The 19,634-nt window shown below is 42.4% G+C and overlaps 1 protein-coding gene across 3 annotated transcripts in view; it reads left to right on the top strand.

The window, feature by feature from the left end:
- The window catches only part of LOC144772898 (arylsulfatase D-like), a 734,130-nt gene that overhangs the window by 350,234 nt on the left and 364,262 nt on the right, over positions 1 to 19,634 (top strand). For all 3 annotated transcript variants that reach the window (XM_078657571.1, XM_078657574.1, XM_078657572.1), the window contains one exon: positions 5,524 to 5,645. In XM_078657571.1, the coding sequence (XP_078513697.1) occupies positions 5,524 to 5,645 (122 nt within the window). The remainder of the gene's footprint in view (positions 1 to 5,523; positions 5,646 to 19,634) is intronic.

The following is a 19,634-nucleotide window of genomic DNA, read 5'->3' as shown; positions in this document are numbered from 1 at the left end:
AAAACATGTATGTATTTAATGTAGATACTAAGGGGAGACATTTGGGATAACTATGATTTTTTTAAATACTTTTAATAATCCTATATTACTTTTAAAAAGAATTACACAAATCACGGTAGAATATCATGCGTACTCGTATTGAAAGAGCTGCGCAAGCGCATCATAAGCGTACGCAAAGACATGTGACTTCAAAAGTAGAGATTTGATTGGTTTGTAACTTTTCCTATTGTGAGTGTTGAAAGTTTGGTCACATTATAATTATTCGACTTTGACTTTCTAAGAAGAAGTCTTTGTTGTGAGAATCTTCTCAAATAGAAGGAAGATCACCATAGTAAGAGCAATGGAGTCATCTTCCAGCAGTTCTTCCGAGGGAGATTTCATTCCTGAAGAAGCTCCAAAGAAGAGGAAAGAAGCTCTAATTTGGAAGTTTTTCACTTTTCCAGAAGGTCAAAAAAAGGTTAATGCTGCAAAAGTAACCTGTAAAATTTGCCAAACAACTCTTTCAAGGGGTGATCCATGTAAAAATACTCCTTTGGCTCAGCAAATATGGTGCGACACGTGAAGAACTTGCACCCCAAGAACTTTGCTCGAACCGAAAGACGGTGGTTGCACGAGAACCCACCTGCTGCTACACCAAGCACATCATCTGCGGCAGTATTTTCAGCAAGCAGTTCACACCCACATATTGATTTTGACTTTGCTAAAGGTAAATTTCTTTGCATTTATTGCGATAAACTTTTGTGTTATGGGGAACAGTCTATCAACCTGATAAAACGCAGGATACAGGATCATTGCTGTCCTCGACATTAGTTGCTCTTTTTTTCATTCTTTTGTTCTGGTTGGAATTTGTTGAGAAAACACACAAAAAATACAAAACAAAAAAAGCTGTTCTTTTTAGAACTACCTTCACTGGTCAAAGAAAGAACTATATTTCTATGTTAGTGTGTAAAAGTTTGTCAGAATGAATGTGTAGTTCATAAATGAATGAATGAATATATTACTAGTGTATGGAGAATGTGAAAGTGCAGAGCTATAAGGAAGTGCTACAGCATAAATCTATAAGGTGTTTTCCTATAGTATACTGTACTATTTGCGAAGCACTTGAATGTAACATATGTACATAAATATGTTAGAAGTCTATGCTGTAATTTGCGCTGCTGGTGAAACTGCCTGGGTACATTTGTATGTGTTAGGGGTGGATTTACAATCCCCTTGTTCCTCTTTTACACAGCCGTTGCGTCATTTTTGTGACACAGCAGTGGTGCAAAAGATGTGCCATGGTGTGTGCTATTAACAATGTGACGCATTTGGAGGGTGCATTACATTGTAAAGCCCTGCGCCAGAAGAGGCTTTCCTGTGCAGAAGAGGGTGCAGCAACGCCTCCTAAAAGTGACTGAGTGAAATGGATAACATTTCATTCAGTCACTTTTGAGCTTATGCTGCGTCAAAACCTTGCACATGTTTGAAGCAGGTGTAAGGATTGATACAGCTTTGTGAGCATAGGGCCCCAGAGCATTGCTGGAGTTGTGTTATACTTGCAACCGAAGTCAAGCAATAGTTAATCCAAAAATTACTTTGCAATTTAGTTTTGTTATTATTTTATAATAAGAATATGAAAAATAATCTAAGAAATTAAATACATATCAATATTTATATTAAAAATATAAGAAATTAGTGTAAAAAGAAAGACATAATAATTCATGCATTTATAACTTATCATTTACAAAACCTTTGAAATTCACTGAAAAAACCATAGGTTTCACTCACGTTATAGTTAGGAATTAGCATTTAAAAAACCTTGCAAATTCATTGAAAAAACCATTGGTTTCACACACGTTATAGTTAGGAATTAGCATTTAAAAAACCATGCTAATTCATTGAAAAAACCCTAGTTTTCACACGTTATAGATCGCTGAACATTCCTCTCATACAAAACCTTTGAAATTCCTCCGTTATAGTTAGCTCAGCTAACTATAACTTGCGCGCCCGCAATGCACTGCTGATGACGTCACATATAACATCACTCATGACATGGTCAGTGACATCACTCATGACATCACTGATGACATCTCAAATGACATCACTGATGACATCACTGATGATATAATCCTTGTGAAAGAATGGCAGACCTCTTTTTGGCGTAATATAACCTTTGATACACACTTTCCAGAAATAGAAAGTACACATTTTAAAATAAATGGAGATACCAATACCACTTACCAACAACCTATTCAGTAATTCCGCCATCTACATACCCATGCACTCATTCACCAGCAGTTCTATAAAGTCACTTATACATGTACTCACTCATCATATGTACTCATATACTTATAAATACTGTTACATACCAATACTCATTCATACAGTTACTCACACACATACTCACATATGCAAATAAACTATCAAACATCCGTTTGTTTGCATATACAGCTATACACACACCACTACACTTACTTTTACAGAAACGTACACATACTTACTCTCTTAAACAATCAGTGATAGAAACACATACTTATTTATACAGGAACTTTTTGAATTTGTCACTGTCATATATCCTTACTTATATACATCGATACTCACACATGTTTAATACATATGTACTTAGTCATAAAGACACTATTGAGGCAGTCCTTCACTCACTAGCACACCTATACACACATACATCCACCCGTGCAGTCCTGCACACATGCTGTCTTCAAAACACATACAAACAGTTAGTCAGTCATTCATGCATCTGTGCCCTAAGTAATACCCGCCACCAAACCATACAGACACTCATTCTGATACTCAAAAAAAAACTAATAACCCATATAGACACTCGTGTAGCTACTCACCAACCCATGCAGCCACGTATGCACAAAGTGAGTCACTGATGCAGATATTTACATATTTAAACATTACTCGCTAATACATGTATTCACTAAGATACACTTAATAAGGCAGTTATAGAATGAAATTTACAAAGAAAACATCCATTTAGACACTTATTTACCCATTTATTCTTCCATCGACGTTTAGATATACATATATAAAAATATTTATTTTTCTGAAAGACACACATTCAGTGGATGATGTCATCAGTGATGTCATTAGTGATGTCATTTGAGATGTCATCAGTGATGTCATGAGTGATGTCACTGACCATGTCATGAGTGATGTTATATGTGACGTCATCAGCAGTGCATTGCGGGCGCGCAAGTTATAGTTAGCTGAGCTAACTATAACGGAGGAATTTCAAAGGTTTTGTATGAGAGAAATGTTCAGCTAACTATAACGTATGAAAACTAGGGTTTTTTCAATGAATTTGCAAGGTTTTTTAAATGCCAATTCCTAACTATAACGTGTGTGAAACCTATGGTTTTTTCAATAAATATATATATGTGTGTATATATATGTATATGTAATAACAAGTGTAGAATTAGAGCAGTGCCATTCAGTCCTCCAACTTCAACCTGACTTAACAGTGGGGAATGTGTTGAACTCAGGAAGAGTCATATTTACTATTCCCACTCCAGCATAAGCAACAGAAAGGAAAGTGTTGGATTTTGTATTGATCAGATTTTTTATTCCCACTTCAGTGTGGGCACCAGCACCAGCTGGGAAAATGTAAACTTTAGAAGGCTCAGATTTAACTTCCCTAACTTAAGTTAATAAAGATAAATAGCATAGCCCACCATGAGAAGAGGGCCCTGCTAGGGGCCCCCAAAGTCACTTTCCACCAGGCTTTCTATGACAGAAAGCCCGACATGGAAGGGCTGCCGGAAACCGACATCATAATCCTGACGGCGGAAACCGCGTATAGGGATTACGCACTCGATCCACCTCGCCAATAGGTTCCTTGAGCCTGTTTAAAGTCTGCCGGAATGACCGTCCGGTTTAAATTCCGACTGCTTTGATTGAAATTAGGGGGTCGGAATTGAAATAGTTGATGTCGGACAGCAAAGTCGGAGGCTTACCGACTGACAACAAAATCAGGCCATAAATATTTAAATATTGCACACAAACCTTAAATATGATATTATCAATTAGAGTCAATATTATTATAAAAAATAAAAAATGAACACCATCTAATTAACTGACAAATAATTACCATATTTTAATGATTATTGAATAACAAATTACAGAAATGCCTATCAAATAAACAACTTAAAACTTATAACAACTGTGTACCTAATTAAAAAATAAGCATTTGAAATCTTCCCGCTTTATTCACCTACAAACCCAACAACCCACAAAAAATGGCCGAAATAATAAGAAATCTTAAAATATACAACCAAGTGAAATAACATACTCTAAATAATAAAACTAATACATTTAAACTCAACTATATAATTACAAAAATATTATCTACAACTATATTTATTATATCCAGCTACAATCTTTCCCTTTATATTTTTGACATCACAATATTTTTGATACAATATGTGTGTCTCACGATATTTGTGAAACAATATTTTGGTGGAATTCCAAACATGCTGCAGGATTAGACATGCTTGACTTGAAGTACCATTCCCGTGGTGGACTACCTACCATAGATGCAGAAATACTCAGAAGCCTTGAATAAAACTGGAAAGAAAACCCATTACTGGTAGAATTGAGATTGAGCATTTAATCATCCTGCTCAACAACACTAGAGTGGAACATGCATAAGGTGCGACAATTATGAGGAACTAGAACAACATAATACATAGCTGAAAAGACGTTAAATTAAGATTGAGACTGGTATGGACAATTTTCGATTGTAAAAATATTTTTTGTGAGATATGGTCTTAGAACTTTCTTCATGCAATTTCACCATATTGAAGGAAATGAATATATAAGATCAACCCGGTTTTCACAGCTGTGAATGTATTTATAGAGTACACAAACGGTACTCTAGAGCTGTAACGGTGTGTCCATTAAGTCAAAATTGTATCCGAATTGGGAATTAAAGTCCAATCTAGTCATAACTGTAGCATTTCGATTCATTTACCAAATGTCCAATATTATCTTTTTTATTGACGTGTGTTTTTTTTATTATCTGCTGGTGTCGTGTCTTAAAATATTTGATTTTAAGAACGTAGGAAAATTAAATTAGCCTGTATTAATGGTATTGTAAAAGCTGAACATGATCTTCTCTTCAGCAGTATAACCTGCAAATATATAGGTGGGAAAGCAGTGACATATCCACTACTTGTTATGCATGCTGGATATTGATATTGCCTGGTACTTAGCAAATACGATATTTGTTTTGTGTCGGTTTACATCTAATTCCGATGAAAAGTTCACAGGTGATGCCCAAAATCAAGACAGTCGAACATTTTGAAGTCAAATATGCTGTTGAAACTGGTGCCCTAAAGTTTATCTGCCTCTTTTCTGTAGTTTTGACACCAATCTGACAATACTCCTACAACATGTCCTTTGGAAGGCTGTGTTTATTGTAGAAGTGTTTGTGTTTTATATCCGATGCTTCCTTCCATGTGAACATGTTTTACCGCTGCAATGAAACGCCTTGTAACCTGATTGTTTGGCATTCCTTTCCAGAACCCCTAATATCGATGGCTTGGCAAGAGAAGGAGTGAAGCTTACTCATCACATTTCTGCTGCTCCACTGTGCACACCAAGCAGAGCAGCTTTCATGACTGGACGGTACCCAATCAGATCAGGTACTCAATATCACAGCACACGCACACACTTACTGAATAATCACCTTGCAAAAGAGAGAGCACGGAGTTTAGTACAAGCATTTAAATTACATGGGCCAAATGCGTCATGATTGTGTGAGACCTATGCAAGGAAACTTTGTAAATACTCTCATGGGCGCCAGCAGGGGAGGGCAAGGGGGGGCACTTGCCCCCCCCCCCCCCTGGAACACCGGTCCGACACTATTGACAGCCCCCACAGTGGTGTTTGTCTGCAGGGCCGTCAATTTTAAAAGCGTGAGAAAGCGCTTTGCAATGACGTCCTGCTTGATGAGCGGGAAAACTGCTGCTGATGGGCAAGAGAGAAGGTCCGGGTCTGGCTGCTCCCACAGCTTGAGGCAGAGGCGCACTTAGATTCAAATTCCGGGGGGGGGGGGGGGGGGGTAGGGGGCACATTTTTCAAGCTAAGGAAGAGTGGAGCTGCAGCCAGGGGCCCTAGGAAGGGTGAAAGCCATCAAAGCCTCATTAACGCCTGCACCGAATTACACAATTCGCCCAGAGATGCAATGTGTGTGTCTGCCTGTTTTTTGCGAGATCAATTGGAAAGTCCTTCTGTGCACTCGTGATTTATTTGTACTCAAGCTATATTCCTTTCTTTTGTTGGTGCTACTACATCCTGGTACCTACTCTTTAGGTGCCCTTTCGTATACCATATCGTGTGTGGTGCAGACACTTCTGTTCCGATGGATGTGTGCACTTTTCAGCGAACATTAATGTTTCATCAATTTCTTTTCCATGGTAATAATCAGTTTTAACTCTTTTTCAGTTGTCAACAAAATATTTTAATTCATATTTTGGTTTCCATTGTTAACTGTTATACGTTTTTTAATATATCCATTATTTCTAAAATAAAATAATGGATATATTAAAAAACTGTTAACAATGGAAACCAAAGTATGAATTAAAATATTTTGTTGACAACTGAAAAAGAGTTAAAACTGAACAGAAGCGTCTGCACCACACACGATATGCCTGTTTTTGCACCATAAGCACTAGTATTACAGAAGGGTCTGCATATGAGATGGATTAAAGAGTTTATGCCTTGAGCTCCAAAGGGGCAGTCCCCCATGTTCATTGCAGTATCGAGTGTAGCCCCTGGACCCCTGTCTGTACTCACTGTCGCCTGCCATGATTCACGAAGGGAAAGCTGTCCCACAGGGACAACTTTTCTTTTCTGAATCATGTACCAACTGCAGCTCAGTGTTGGTATCAGATCAACGTTTGCGACTGCCATTGCGTTTGAAAACCATTGATATATGTCATTGTAAATTGCAATTTCAAGATAGCACCCTTTCCACTGCCCCTCCAAATTCCAATATGAAGTTAGATGCAGAACCCCTTTTGTCAATCATGAAGGTTATACACAACTCTAAAAAGGGGTTTTGCAGTAGCAACCACTGTGATGCTGCAAATTGTAAGCTTTATGACCACAACATCCTTTTGTATTTGAGGGCCCTAGTTATTTAGATAAAGCAGGATGTGCAGTGAAAGGAATGACGCTACAAATGAGTAGTGCCTTTAATGCTCTGGAAATGCTAGGATCTCCAATCTACCTCTCTACCTCTACCTCTCTCTCTCTACCTCTCTCTCTCTACCTCTCTCTCTCTACCTTTCTCTCTACCTCTCTCTCTACCTCTCTCTCTACCTCACTACCTCTCTACCTCTCTCTCTCTACCTCTCTCTACCTCTCTCTCTACGTCTCTCTCTCTATGTCTCTCTTTACCTCTACCTCTCTCTCTACACATCTCTCTACACCTCTCTACCTCTCGCTATCTCTCTCTCTCTACCTCTGTCTCTCTCTACCTCTCTCTCTCTACCTCTACCTCTCTACCTCTACCTCTCTCTCTACCTCTCTCTCTCCACCTCTCTCTCTCTCTACCTCTCTACCACCACCTCTCTACCTCTACCTCTCTCTCTACCTCTCTCTCTCTCTACCTCTCTCTCTACCCCTCTACCTCTCTCTCTCTACCTCTCTCTACCTCTCTCTCTACGTCTCTCTCTATGTCTCTCTTTACCTCTACCTCTACCTACCTCTCTACACCTCTCTCTACACCTCTCTACCTATCGCTATCTCTCTCTCTCTACCTCTTTCTCTCTCTACCTCTCTCTCTCTACCTCTACCTCTCTCTCTACCTCTCTCTCTCTACCTCTCTCTCTCTCTACCTCTCCCTCTCTATCTCTCTATCTCTCTCTCTCTCTCTCTCTCTCTCTCTCTCTCTCTCTCTCTCTCTCTCTACCTCTCTCTCTACCTCTCTCTCTCTACCTCTCTCTCTCTACCTCTCTCTCTCTACCTCTCTACCTCTACCTCTCTACCTCTACCTCTCTACCTCTACCTCTCTACCTCTACCTCTCTACCTCTCTCCCTCTACCTCTCTCTCTCTCTCTACTGCTCTCTCTCTACCTCTACCTCTCTCTCTCTACCTCTCTCTCTCTCTACCTCTCTCTCTATACCTCTCTCCTGCTCTCCCTCTACCTCTCTCTACCTCCTCTCAACCTCTCTCTCTACCTCTCTACCTCTCTACCTCTACCTCTACCTCTCTACCTCTACCTCTCTCTCTACCTCTCTCTCTACCTCTCCCTCTCTCCCTACCTCTCTCTCTCCCTACCTCTACCTCTCTCTCCCAACCTCTACCTCTCTCTCTGCTACTCTCTACCTCTCTCTCTCTCTCTCTCTACCTCTCTCCCTCTACCTCTCTCTCTCTCTACTGCTCTCTCTCTCTCTTCCTCTCTCTCTACCTCTCTCTACCTCTCTCTCTCTCTACCCCTCTCTCTCTCTACCTCTTTACCTCTACCTCTCTCTCTACCTCTCTCTCTACCTCTCTCTCTCTCTCCTACCTCTACCTCTACCTCTCTCACTCTACCTCTCTACCTCTCTACTCCTCTCTTCCTCTCTCTCTCTACCTCTCTCTCTCTCTCCCTCTTCCTCTCCCTGTCTGCCTCTCTCTCTACCTCTCTCTCTACCTCTCTCTCTCTCCCTCTCTACCTCTCCCTCTACCACTCTCTCTCTACCTCTACCTCTCTACCTCTACCTCTACCTCTACCTCTCTCCCTCTACCTCTCTCTCTCTCTCCCTACCTCTACCTCTCTCTCTCTACCTCTCTCTCGCTACCTCTCTCTCTACCTCTATTACTCTACCTCTCTCTCTACCCCTCTCTCTCTCTACCACTCTCTCTCTCTCGCTCTACCTGTACGTCTCTCTCTACCCTCTCTCTCTCTACTGCTCGCTCTCTCTCTCTCTCTCTCTCTCTACCTCTCTCTCTCTCTCTCTCTCTCTACCTCTCTCTCTCTCTACCCCTCTTTCTCTCTCTACCTCTCTACCTCTACCTCTCTCTCTACCTCTCTACCTCTCTCTCTCTCTCTCCCTACCTCTACCTCTACCTCTCTACCTCTCTCTCTCTACTTCTCTCTCTACCTCTCTACCACTCACTCTACCCCTCTCTACCCCTCTCTACCCCTCTCTACCCCTCTCTACCTCTCTCTACCTCTCTCTCTACCTCTCTCTCTGCCTCTCTCTCTCTTCCTCTCTCTCTCTTCCTCTCTTCCTCTCTCTCTACCTCTCTCTCTACTTCTTTATCTCTATACCTCTCACCCTCTCTACCTCTCCCACTCTCTCTCTACCTCTACCTCTCTACCTCTACCTCTCTCTCTACCTCTCTCCCTCTACCTCTCTCTCTCTCTCTCTCTCTCTCGCTCTACCTCTCCCTCTATCTCTATACCTCTCTCTCTACCTTTACACCTCTACCCCTCTCTCTACCTCATCTCTCTCTCTCCCTACCTCTACATCTACCTCTTTCTACCTCTTTCTACCTCTTTCTACCTCTCTACCTCTCTCTGTCTACCTCTCTCTGTCTACCTCTCTCTCTACTTCTCTCTCTCTACTTCTCTCTACCTCTCTACACCTCTCTCTCTCTACCTCTCTACACCTCTCTCCCTCTCAACCAGTTGAATTCCGGGAAGCCCAAACCATCAGTATTTCAAATCTGCGCATGAAACGTGGGTAGGATGAGCCGTGCAGCTCAGAAAGCTCTTTTTACATCATTTGTATTTAATAGAACTGGGAAGCAGGAGAGAAGTCTCGCAGTTGAGATAGGGATTAACATATACTGGTGACAGCTTTTGAATTGGCTCTAAAACCATTCAAAGATGGCTGCAGCATCTACGTGGGATGTGGTGGACTAAGTGGCAGCCGGAGCCATATAGCACTGCTTGTCATTTAAAAAAAAAAACAGCATTGACATAGCCAATAGGTCTCCCCTTTGGGACCTTATAAGTGTTTAGTTGTCTAGTACAATATCCTTGGTGCAACAACTTCAAGTGTTGCATGGCTAAACACTTATAAGGTCCCAAAGGCGAGACCTATTGGCTATGCCAATGCTTGCTTGTTTTTTCCTCTGTTTCATTGTGGTTGCCAGGTAATCTGCTGTGAAGCCCCACCCCATGGGTTTCTTTGTTTATTTAAGCTCTTTGTCTTATTAGATTTTTTTATTTGTTTATTTAATACTTGTGCTCAATCATGTCGGAGGATGGTGATAAAGTAAAAATGTTGCCCCCCCTTGGAAAATTTTCTGCGGAAGCCCATGAATACTCTAGCGATCCGGTAGGGGCCTATACAGTGCAATTTTCTCTGAGAAGATGTCTCTTACTCCTGTCTTAGATGGAAGCGAAGGAAACGGGGGATACGCTTTGAAATCTAAGCTGTGTGGCTGTGTGAATGACTAAACGATTTACATTGCCCATTGAATAATTTTACCTGCACCTGGAATAGCGCGCACTAAACGATTTAGGTTTAGAAAGCGTGACTTATTTTTTACTTAACACTGCGCCAATTGATTTTAAAAATTTGCACTGTGTATCAATGTAAAATGTAATTTTTTGAAATACTGCTTCACTCACCCCCACATCACTCCTGCAGCCCCGTTCCACCGCAAGCGCTAGGCTTGTTTGAGTGGAGGGCGCAGGGAGGCTCCTTCTTCCGGCTCCCAGGCCGAGGAGGACACCGATTGGCTGAGTGGATAGAGGCGGAGCTCACGAGCCCGTCCTCTACATAAGCCAGACGCTCTCTATGACGCGCAGCGAATACGCGCTGTGACCGCGCCATAGCCGCGCCAAAGACAAGCCTAAGACCAGCCCGTCTGGGCCCGTCCGGGACAGTACGGGGCATGGGGCACGGAATAAAAGTCTATTCTTGCGGCAACCTGCAGGTATGAGCGCTGCATATATCAAAAGCCTGCGCCCTATAAAACACAATGACTGTAGTGTGCTATTGCCCTCACTCACTAGTAGTACCGCTTGCCAAAACTGCAATTTGACTTTAACCAATTTTCAGCCCCATCCAGACCCTAAACCTGGCAAGCCAACACCTATAATGCGAGCAAAACCTAAGACCCGCGATTTCTCCTTTTACAGCGTGAACTGCAGGTCCCTACCGCAGCACAAACTAGATATTTGTAATCTCCTACTCGATAACCAACCCAGCGCCCTCTTTCTCACAGAAACATGGCTGCATGAGAGCGCAGGCCCTGACATAGCAACCGCCCTCCCCCCTGACTACGCTATAGTCAGGAGAGACAGAGAAGGTCACACTGGAGGAGGAATTGCTATCATTTTCAATCGAGAATTTACTTGCACACTAGAACCCGTCCACATCCCTGACTGTGAAGCAGCCTCGTTTAAAATCACCCTAAACCCTAATTTCACGGCCTCGGGCATCCTACTCTACAGGCCCCCCGGGTATGCCAACTCCTGGGCTGCTAATCTAGCAAACTACATCACTCCCTTCCACCTCGCCTCTAAAAACTTCTCTCTCCTGGGAGACCTCAATCTGCACTTTGACGACCCCTCAAATGCGGCTTGCACCAATTTACTTGACGATCTAGCAGCTCTGAATTTAACACTACTTAACTCTGGACCTACTCACAAGGCGGGGCATCTGCTAGATCCCATCTTCACAAATATTCCTGAACTCAGTTGGAGCGATACTATCCCAATTTGTTGGTCAGACCACCATCTTGTCCACTTCTGTCTGCAATTACCGACACCTCCTAAAACAAACGCCGCCTGGCCTATATCCACGATAAGAAACTGGAAACTCCTTGATATTGGGAAACTTAACGACACTCTAGCAAGGCATTCGCCAAACAAAGGCACTGACATTGAAAGTATTGCTCGGGCCGCACACTCCTGGATAGAAAACGCTGTCGAAAAATGTCTTCCCCTTTCCCGAGTAAAAAAGTAATACTCATCGCCCCCCAGCTCCTTGGTTTAATGAGTCCCTGAAAACCATTAAATCCAAATGCAAAAACCTCGGGAGAAAATGGCGGAAAGACTACGCTCACGACAAAAAAGCCATATACCACAAAGCGAGAAACGAATACCATTCAGCCTGTATTAAAGCCCGAGCCCTTTTTGTAGCCAATACCATCAATACCGCGCCAAATAAAGCAAAAATGCTATTTAACACTGTAAAGGAACTTGCTGGGGAGAAAACGGTTGCACCAGCTTGCCTACTTAATAAAAAACAATGTCAAGATCTTGCTTCTTTTTTCAATGAGAAAATTGAAAACATCATCCCAGGTATCAGGAGCAATCTCCCTATCCCCGACTCCGCAGATACAGTCCCCCTTTGGTCGAATGACATCAACATTATTGAGTCCTGGCCTTCCTTTACCTTGGAATCACTCATTTCCACCCTCAAAACTGTTAAATCAGGCTCCCCAAGGGACCCAGCTCCGGTCTATGTTCTTAAAAAACTGGATATTCCTTCCCTGACCATTATTGCAGAAACTATAAATTCCTCCCTCCAGCTCTCCACAGTGCCTGCAATGTGGAAACACGCTATGGTCAGTCCACTCCTAAAAAAAACCACTGCCGACCCAGAACTCCTTGAGAATTACCGACCAATCTCACTCCTCCCCATCTTTTCTAAACTACTGGAAAGGCACATTCACTCTGCCCTTACCATCTTTACTGAAGTGAATTGCCTTCTTCATCCATCGCAGTCGGGTTTCAGAGCCGGTTTCTCCACGGAAACAGCCCTGCTAGGAGTTACCGAAAACATCAGGAAACTCCTAGATGATGGTCAGACAGTCGCACTCATTCTATTAGACCTGAGTGCGGCTTTCGACACCATCTCCCATTCCACACTTCTGACCAGACTGGGGAAAAACGGCATCAGGGGAGATGCGCTAAAATGGATTGAGTCCTTCTTGTCACAGAGAACTTTTCAAATCACATCCCCAGTAGCCTGCTCTGACACTGTTAGCTCCCCCCACAGAGTACCACAAGGCTCCATCCTGAGCCCTCTTCTCTTTAACCTTTATCTCCGGCCCCTGGCTGACATAGCGGATGAATCCGGGCTCACCCTCATGACATATGCCGATGACTCTCAAATCATCTTCTCCTTGTCAGAGTCTAACCCACTGAGTCCATCCCGTCTTAAACAAGGTCTCCACAACATCTTCAGCTGGATGTCCGCAAACCAGCTGAAGTTGAACGGAAACAAGACGGAAATCCTCCTCCTGGGGAAAAATAAAGATCTCTGGAACACAACTCACTGGCCACCTGAGCTTGGTTCCATCCCCACACCCACCACCCAAGTAAGAAATCTGGGGGTTACCATTGACAACACCCTGTCCATGAAGCAACAGGCAAACAAGGTGGTTGGACTCTGCTTCACGATCTTGAAATGGTTAAAAAAGATCCTTTGGATGCTGCCCCCAGATACGCAAAAGACCGTAGTCAATGCACTTATTACATCTCGTCTTGACTACGGCAACATCCTATACTTGGGTTCAAACAAAGCTGTCATAAACCGCTTACAACTGGTCCAGAACTCAGCGGCAAGACTACTCTGCAACATTCCAAAAACCTCCAGTGTGTCCAACCATCTGAAAGACCTACATTGGCTCAGAGTGGAGAGCCGCATCCAGTTTAAGGCCATGAGCTATATGTTTAGGATCAAAGCCGGTACCGCCCCTAAATATTTACAAACCCTGGCAACCCCCTAGATCCCGACAAGAGCACTACGTTCTCAACATTCCGCAAACTTCTCCACCCCGAAGTTCAGGCTAGCGAGAATGGGAGGTAGATCCTTCGCTGTCCTAGGGCCCACGCTCTGGAACAAACTCCCTATTCACATCCGCAAAGAAACCAGCTATGTCACCTTCAGGAAACATTTAAAGACCTGGCTTTTCCAGAAATAATCCATTAGTCACTAATCCCACACAACCTCTACCGCTTCATTCCTGTCATCGGCGCCGGGAAACCCTTGTTGGGTAGCTGCGCGCCATACAAATGCAAAAAATAAAATAAATAAATAAATAAAATAATTACACCTGACTATGTAAGCCTGATTCCCAAAGCATTTACTGTGAGGAGTTGAGTCTTAATCCTGACTTTGGTGTGACTTGTTCGTCTACTTCTTTAAGCTTAAAACATGCTTATCAAGCAGCATTGCGTTGCTAAAAGGACAAAAAATAGCGCAGCGCTAGATTAAGTAGAAGTCGCCTGCTGATGACGCATTGTCGGCGCACGTGCTAAATATGGGTTTTCTGCACCACACTATTCTCGGGCTGTGCCAAAAAGGAAACTCGGCACTGTGTTGTGTAGATTTTCAACTGGAGTCACCTGTTGCAGTGCAAACTATTCTACATGTAGACACACCAGAACAGTGGTCAGACATGTAAACCGTGTGCTTCAGGGTAAAACACCCTTATTTTGGCATTCAGATTTGGGGCAAAGCCAGACCACTATATTTTAGTATACCTAAATTTGCACCAACACCTATGGTTTTCGCTGTGGCCTCTGTCGGTGACGCTGCCCCTTGCATATATTAGCTGGGGTTGCGTGTGAAATATGATCCTTCACTGCTGTTTGCTGCTTTGCGACGCTCTGCATTCCTTTCAGTGGCATGATATCTTCAGTACATTTTGCCTGTTATATACACGTTTAAGCTCCTAGAACATATATTTGGAGAAGATGAACGTTTTCAAAATAAACACACATTGTAACTCAATCATTTTAATTGTACCATTCAATTAGAATAACTAGAGTTGACGCAAAGGCATGTTGAGAGCTTTGCATAGCATTACTTTAAAATGTATAAAATTCTGTGTATAGGACGTTCAGAAGAGCCTGAAAGTTAGTATATTTCATAAAAGTCTGGGACCAGATGGGGTACCAGTTGTCCTCCCTGGAATTATCTAATAGACTTCCACTTCTTAAAAAGGATCGTTCAAACCCAAAATATTACAGACCGAGCTGCCCAGGGACATCTTAATGATTTTAGGGCCATGGGGCCAGACGTATTTTGAGGACCCATGCTTGGAACAGCTTTGATTCTATGACCCAATTTCAGCTCTATAATGCCATCTTTGGTGAGGTCACTGACAGTGCAAAGGCATGCTTGTCGAAATTCTTAAGTTGTTACAGTTAATAGTCCGGGATAGTGAGGTGTGTTTTCAGTATTGTAACACAGCAGCTACTCACTGGTATTACTGCAAATAATCACTGTGACACCCTTCCATTTATCATATAAGAGGTTCAGTTTTGATCTAAAAATGTTTTATGGAAGTTGCATAAAACTGATAGAGCGCGCGAGGTCACCCAGCCAATAATTTCGCCGTTTCCGGCTTCGGGCCCATATACTTTCAATTCACAATATTCATTGACAGGGTGACTTCACGGGCTGCTACCAATTTGTGTGAATTCCCTACTGTTATTACTCAGTGTACCCGACTTACCATCCACCGACACGGGTACCTATGACCTCAACGGATCAGGGAGCTAGCTGTAAAAGGAAAGGCAGCAAAATACCAACCCAAATTGACATTCAATACTGTTGTAAAATGACCACGGACAACTGGAAGTTTAAAAGCTTTATCTAAAGTTCGTTTTCGTTGAGCATTAAGTTTACAAGAATAAGACAATCAATAATCAAGATAACGAAAAGTACATAACTATAGAGAAATAGAGTCAGGGTAATCATGGAAATGCTAATATGAGATGCAACAGGAAATGCTATGCATTTAGGGTAAAAGTTCTTTGGAAAATGTAAGTAAGGCCGTTCTAGACCATATCAGGAAATGACAAACTGCAATGCAAAATATGATTTCTAACAGGTAGGGTAACATGGGAAAACGTTATGAAAAATGCAAATGACTTTATGATTCAATAGTTTGCGGCAAAGCATGGAAAAATCAACATATGCAAAGGTATGTCTTTATTAAAGCAAAGACAGAAAAATAGAAAGGTGCAAGTTTTAAGAATTTAGAGCAATATTTACCTAGACTGGTGTGGAAACCAAACCCTGGCCACGGGTCAGTTAAGGACAGGAAACCCTCAAGGAAGGATACCCCTCAATGGACAGCAGGTGCAGAATGGACACCCAGGACAGGACAGGATACCCTCAGATTAGGAATCAGGACAGGACCTCAGGACAGGACAGCAAACCCTCAGGACAGGACCGCTCAGGACAGGACCGCACCCGCAGTTTGGAAGCAACGCCTGCGCTCCACCCTCTCTGCAGCTATCGATCAAGACCCCGATTGGGTCAGCGAACTCCCAGCAAAGTGCTACGCCAGCACTTTAAGGTTCAGTAAAACCTTAGTCTATGGTCAATTTCGGACAGAGTGCTCCGCAGCGCTCTGTATCTTCAGTCACCTATTGAGTGCGATGGGTCAGTGACAGGTCAGCTAAACCAGACAAGTCGGACAATTTCCCTAGGTGAACCCAGGGTAGATATACAATTTGGGGACGGTGTACCACCCCCCAATGTTGCAAAGTGTCAGAATCCCTCAATTTGGATTGGTCCTAAGATAGGATTTGGGTAACACACCAATCAGAATACACTATTTGGAGGCCTTATTTACATCTCAGGGCACCGCCTAGCAAGATTGGGGTTCCCATGAGAAACTGCGCAGAATACAGGCAAAGAATACATTTTTGCAACATAATAGAACAATATCGAGATGCTGCGGGGCTAAGGTGCTGCTTCCCAGGGTGGCTTCTGGCATCAACCTTCCTTGGCAGCAATTCAATGCCGTGATGACTTTCGGCGAGTCTGCGCACAAGTACCCTCCAAGATGGCTTTCGGCTCGGTCAAACCCCCATTTCCCGCGGTACATGAAAAGTAAGCGAGAACAAATTAATACATAGAAATAACGTTATGAAAACACATCACAGGGCTTGTACTTTCAACTTATCACTAAGAAATATACTTATGCAGTGTAAATGTTAGCTACATATAAACATGTACAAGAGCAGTGGCACGAGCAGTACCACGTTACTGGCAGCTATGTATTACGCATGCGCAACTATTTCCCTCCAACTCTGCAAACACATCAGGACACGTGAGTGTGACTGACGCATGCGCAGACACTTACTTCCACGCAGCGGCCATTTTAAAAGACTCGAGTTAATTATTTTAGTAAAACACATAGGCAAGCTTCGGGGAACCTCGTTTAAACATAAAACAAACGTTAGTAAGACGTACAACTTATTATTTGATTATACATGGACGAGGTTCATGAATACAGCACGTCGCAAATGCGAAGCTTTGCTTCATCAATCCCCTCTTTGATGATATTTACTATCATCACAAAAATAAATGGAACCAGATGCCAACTTCTCACACCTTATACATCTCTATCTCTTCCAACAATTTGCTCAACTTTTCTTTCTCATCTTTAGTAGGGTGAGAATTCTTCACCCTTTTGTATATCTGATTATTCATTTCCTCTAATTCAAGCTCATCCACACTTCGTTTCACTCCTCTGGCATTCACTTGATGCTTTCCGGTGTGCTTGCGACATTTGCAACAGGCAAATATGAAAAATAGGATAAGACCTATAATTCCAATTGGCATCAGTATCTTAAACAATAAGCTTTTACCTAAGCTAGCAAACCAATGACCTACATTTGAGAGACCATCTACCAGTCTCTTCCAGGCACTGTCAACCTCGAGTGGTTTGAGTTCCCTTTCCAAATTAGTAATGTTTTTCACGTATCTTTTGAGCTGCACACTTTTGTCCGGAATATAAGTGCAACAATGTTGCGCCTTCAACATCCGGCAGACTCCGCCCTCTTTTGCTAATAAGGTATCAAGAGCAAGTCTGTTCTGCAAAACCATTGATCTGATCGCAACCATTTCGGTATTGACCAGCAGAAATCCATGAGCTGTGTCAGTAGACAACGCATCCACTATAGTGGACAATTTACAAATTCTGTGAGTGTTCAGAACCACTCCAGGTATCAGTGCACTGAAAATACTACCCATTATTTCACCTATGCTTTCTCTTTTACTACGCACTAAGCCATTAGTATTTTCACTGCTTCCAGCAACTCCATTCACATGGTATATTTTCGGGAAGACAATGCCAAAGTAGCAACTTCCATACCAGTGATCCGGCAATTTGAAATAAGCCTTGTCCCCACAAATATAATAAATTCCAGGAAACACAGGCTCTGACCCATTTTTGAAACCCCAACCTCCAATTACCTTGTAATTATGTTCGCATTCACTGGAACCAATGAAAATGTTATTATAATAGCTAGTCTTCTCGCGGTGAAGACATAGTTTGCCTTTCTTTTCAAAATCCAGCAACAGAGCAGGACCCGCCCCACCAGTTGAGGTGCCTTCCATGTTCTCTGCCCACCTTGGTCTTTTCTGACTTTCGTCATTTGCCTTCTTTTGTATTTTAATTCTCCTTTTCTCTGCCATGTTCAGGAACATCTTTTCCTGCTCACGCAAAGAACAAGTCAAGTTATCTCTGTGTGCGTCACCTATGTCAATATCACCAATAGTCAGGAAATAGTCTCCCATATATCTTATTGCGTCGCTTTTGGTATGTACAGGATTCAAGTTCCCACGTATGGGAAGTTCAGAAAAGATCACGTCATTGTTAGAGTAATAGTACTGTAACGGTCCTCTTTTGTAAAATAAACTAGCTAAAATGCTACAGGAGATTCCGTATGTCAGCGGCAAGTGATGGTATGTCACGCCTTCAGCTACAGAGGTAGGCAGCTTCATGCAGACATAGCAATCTTCAATTTCCATAGTCTCTACATAGTGTATTATCAAGTTTGCGAAAACATTTAAGCGCGTCTTATTTTTAATTCCATGATAATGTAGTTCTCCCTCATCTGATGCTTCTAAGTCTTGTTTTGTTTGTCTCAGTGCTCTCTCATGTCTGGCTACACTTTGTGTTGTCAGCTCCTCACTGTCAGTATTTACAATTTCAGTAGGGACAATATTAGTATTTTTGCTCACCGCAAAAGGAATGAAAACTGTTAGTCCTATCCAGAGTAATATCAGTATAACTATACTACATACACATACCTTGCAGCATGTTTTGCAACGACTGCAACTAGGTCTACCATTCACGTTTGAATCAGACATTTTGGCTCAGAAGAAGTTTCTCGACCCCTCTTTGTGTCTTTACACCAGTAGCTTACTTTGTGCAAATTCACGGTGGCTCGTCTTCTTCTTCGGCAGAATACTCAGCGACTGGTTCTCCGTCGCTCTCGTCAGTTAGATCAAGATCTTCAAATTCTTCCAACACAAGTGTCCATTCAGGTGACTTGTACTTTTTGTTTTGTCTCTTTATTCGATCACTCCTTCTTTTGGAAGTGTCTTCTGGTTGTTCTGCTATGCGAGCACTTCTCCTTTCTTCTGCACGTTTTTCTTCTACTGTTTTTATTCTCAGTCTCAATTTCTTTATGTATCCAGGCTCAATGTGCTTTCTTTTCTTAAGTCTTTTAGTTGGTACTTGGACTTCGTTTTCTTCTCTTGCCCTCTTATTCTCCTTAGTTTGTGGCAATTCTGTTTCAGTTTCTTCCTCTTCTATCTGACTGTTTCCAGGGCTAGCATCTATTTCTTCTGCCTGGTTACTAATCTGGCCTTGTTCAGGACAGGTTTTGGTTTGTTTTTCAAATGTCTCTGCTTCTGTTTCCTGA

Source organism: Lissotriton helveticus, chromosome 8 (assembly GCF_964261635.1).
Source record: "Lissotriton helveticus chromosome 8, aLisHel1.1, whole genome shotgun sequence".
Taxonomy (NCBI): Eukaryota; Metazoa; Chordata; class Amphibia; order Caudata; family Salamandridae; genus Lissotriton; species Lissotriton helveticus.
The sequence above is the reverse complement of the archived record's forward strand: the minus strand, read 5'-3'. Positions and strand labels throughout refer to the sequence as shown.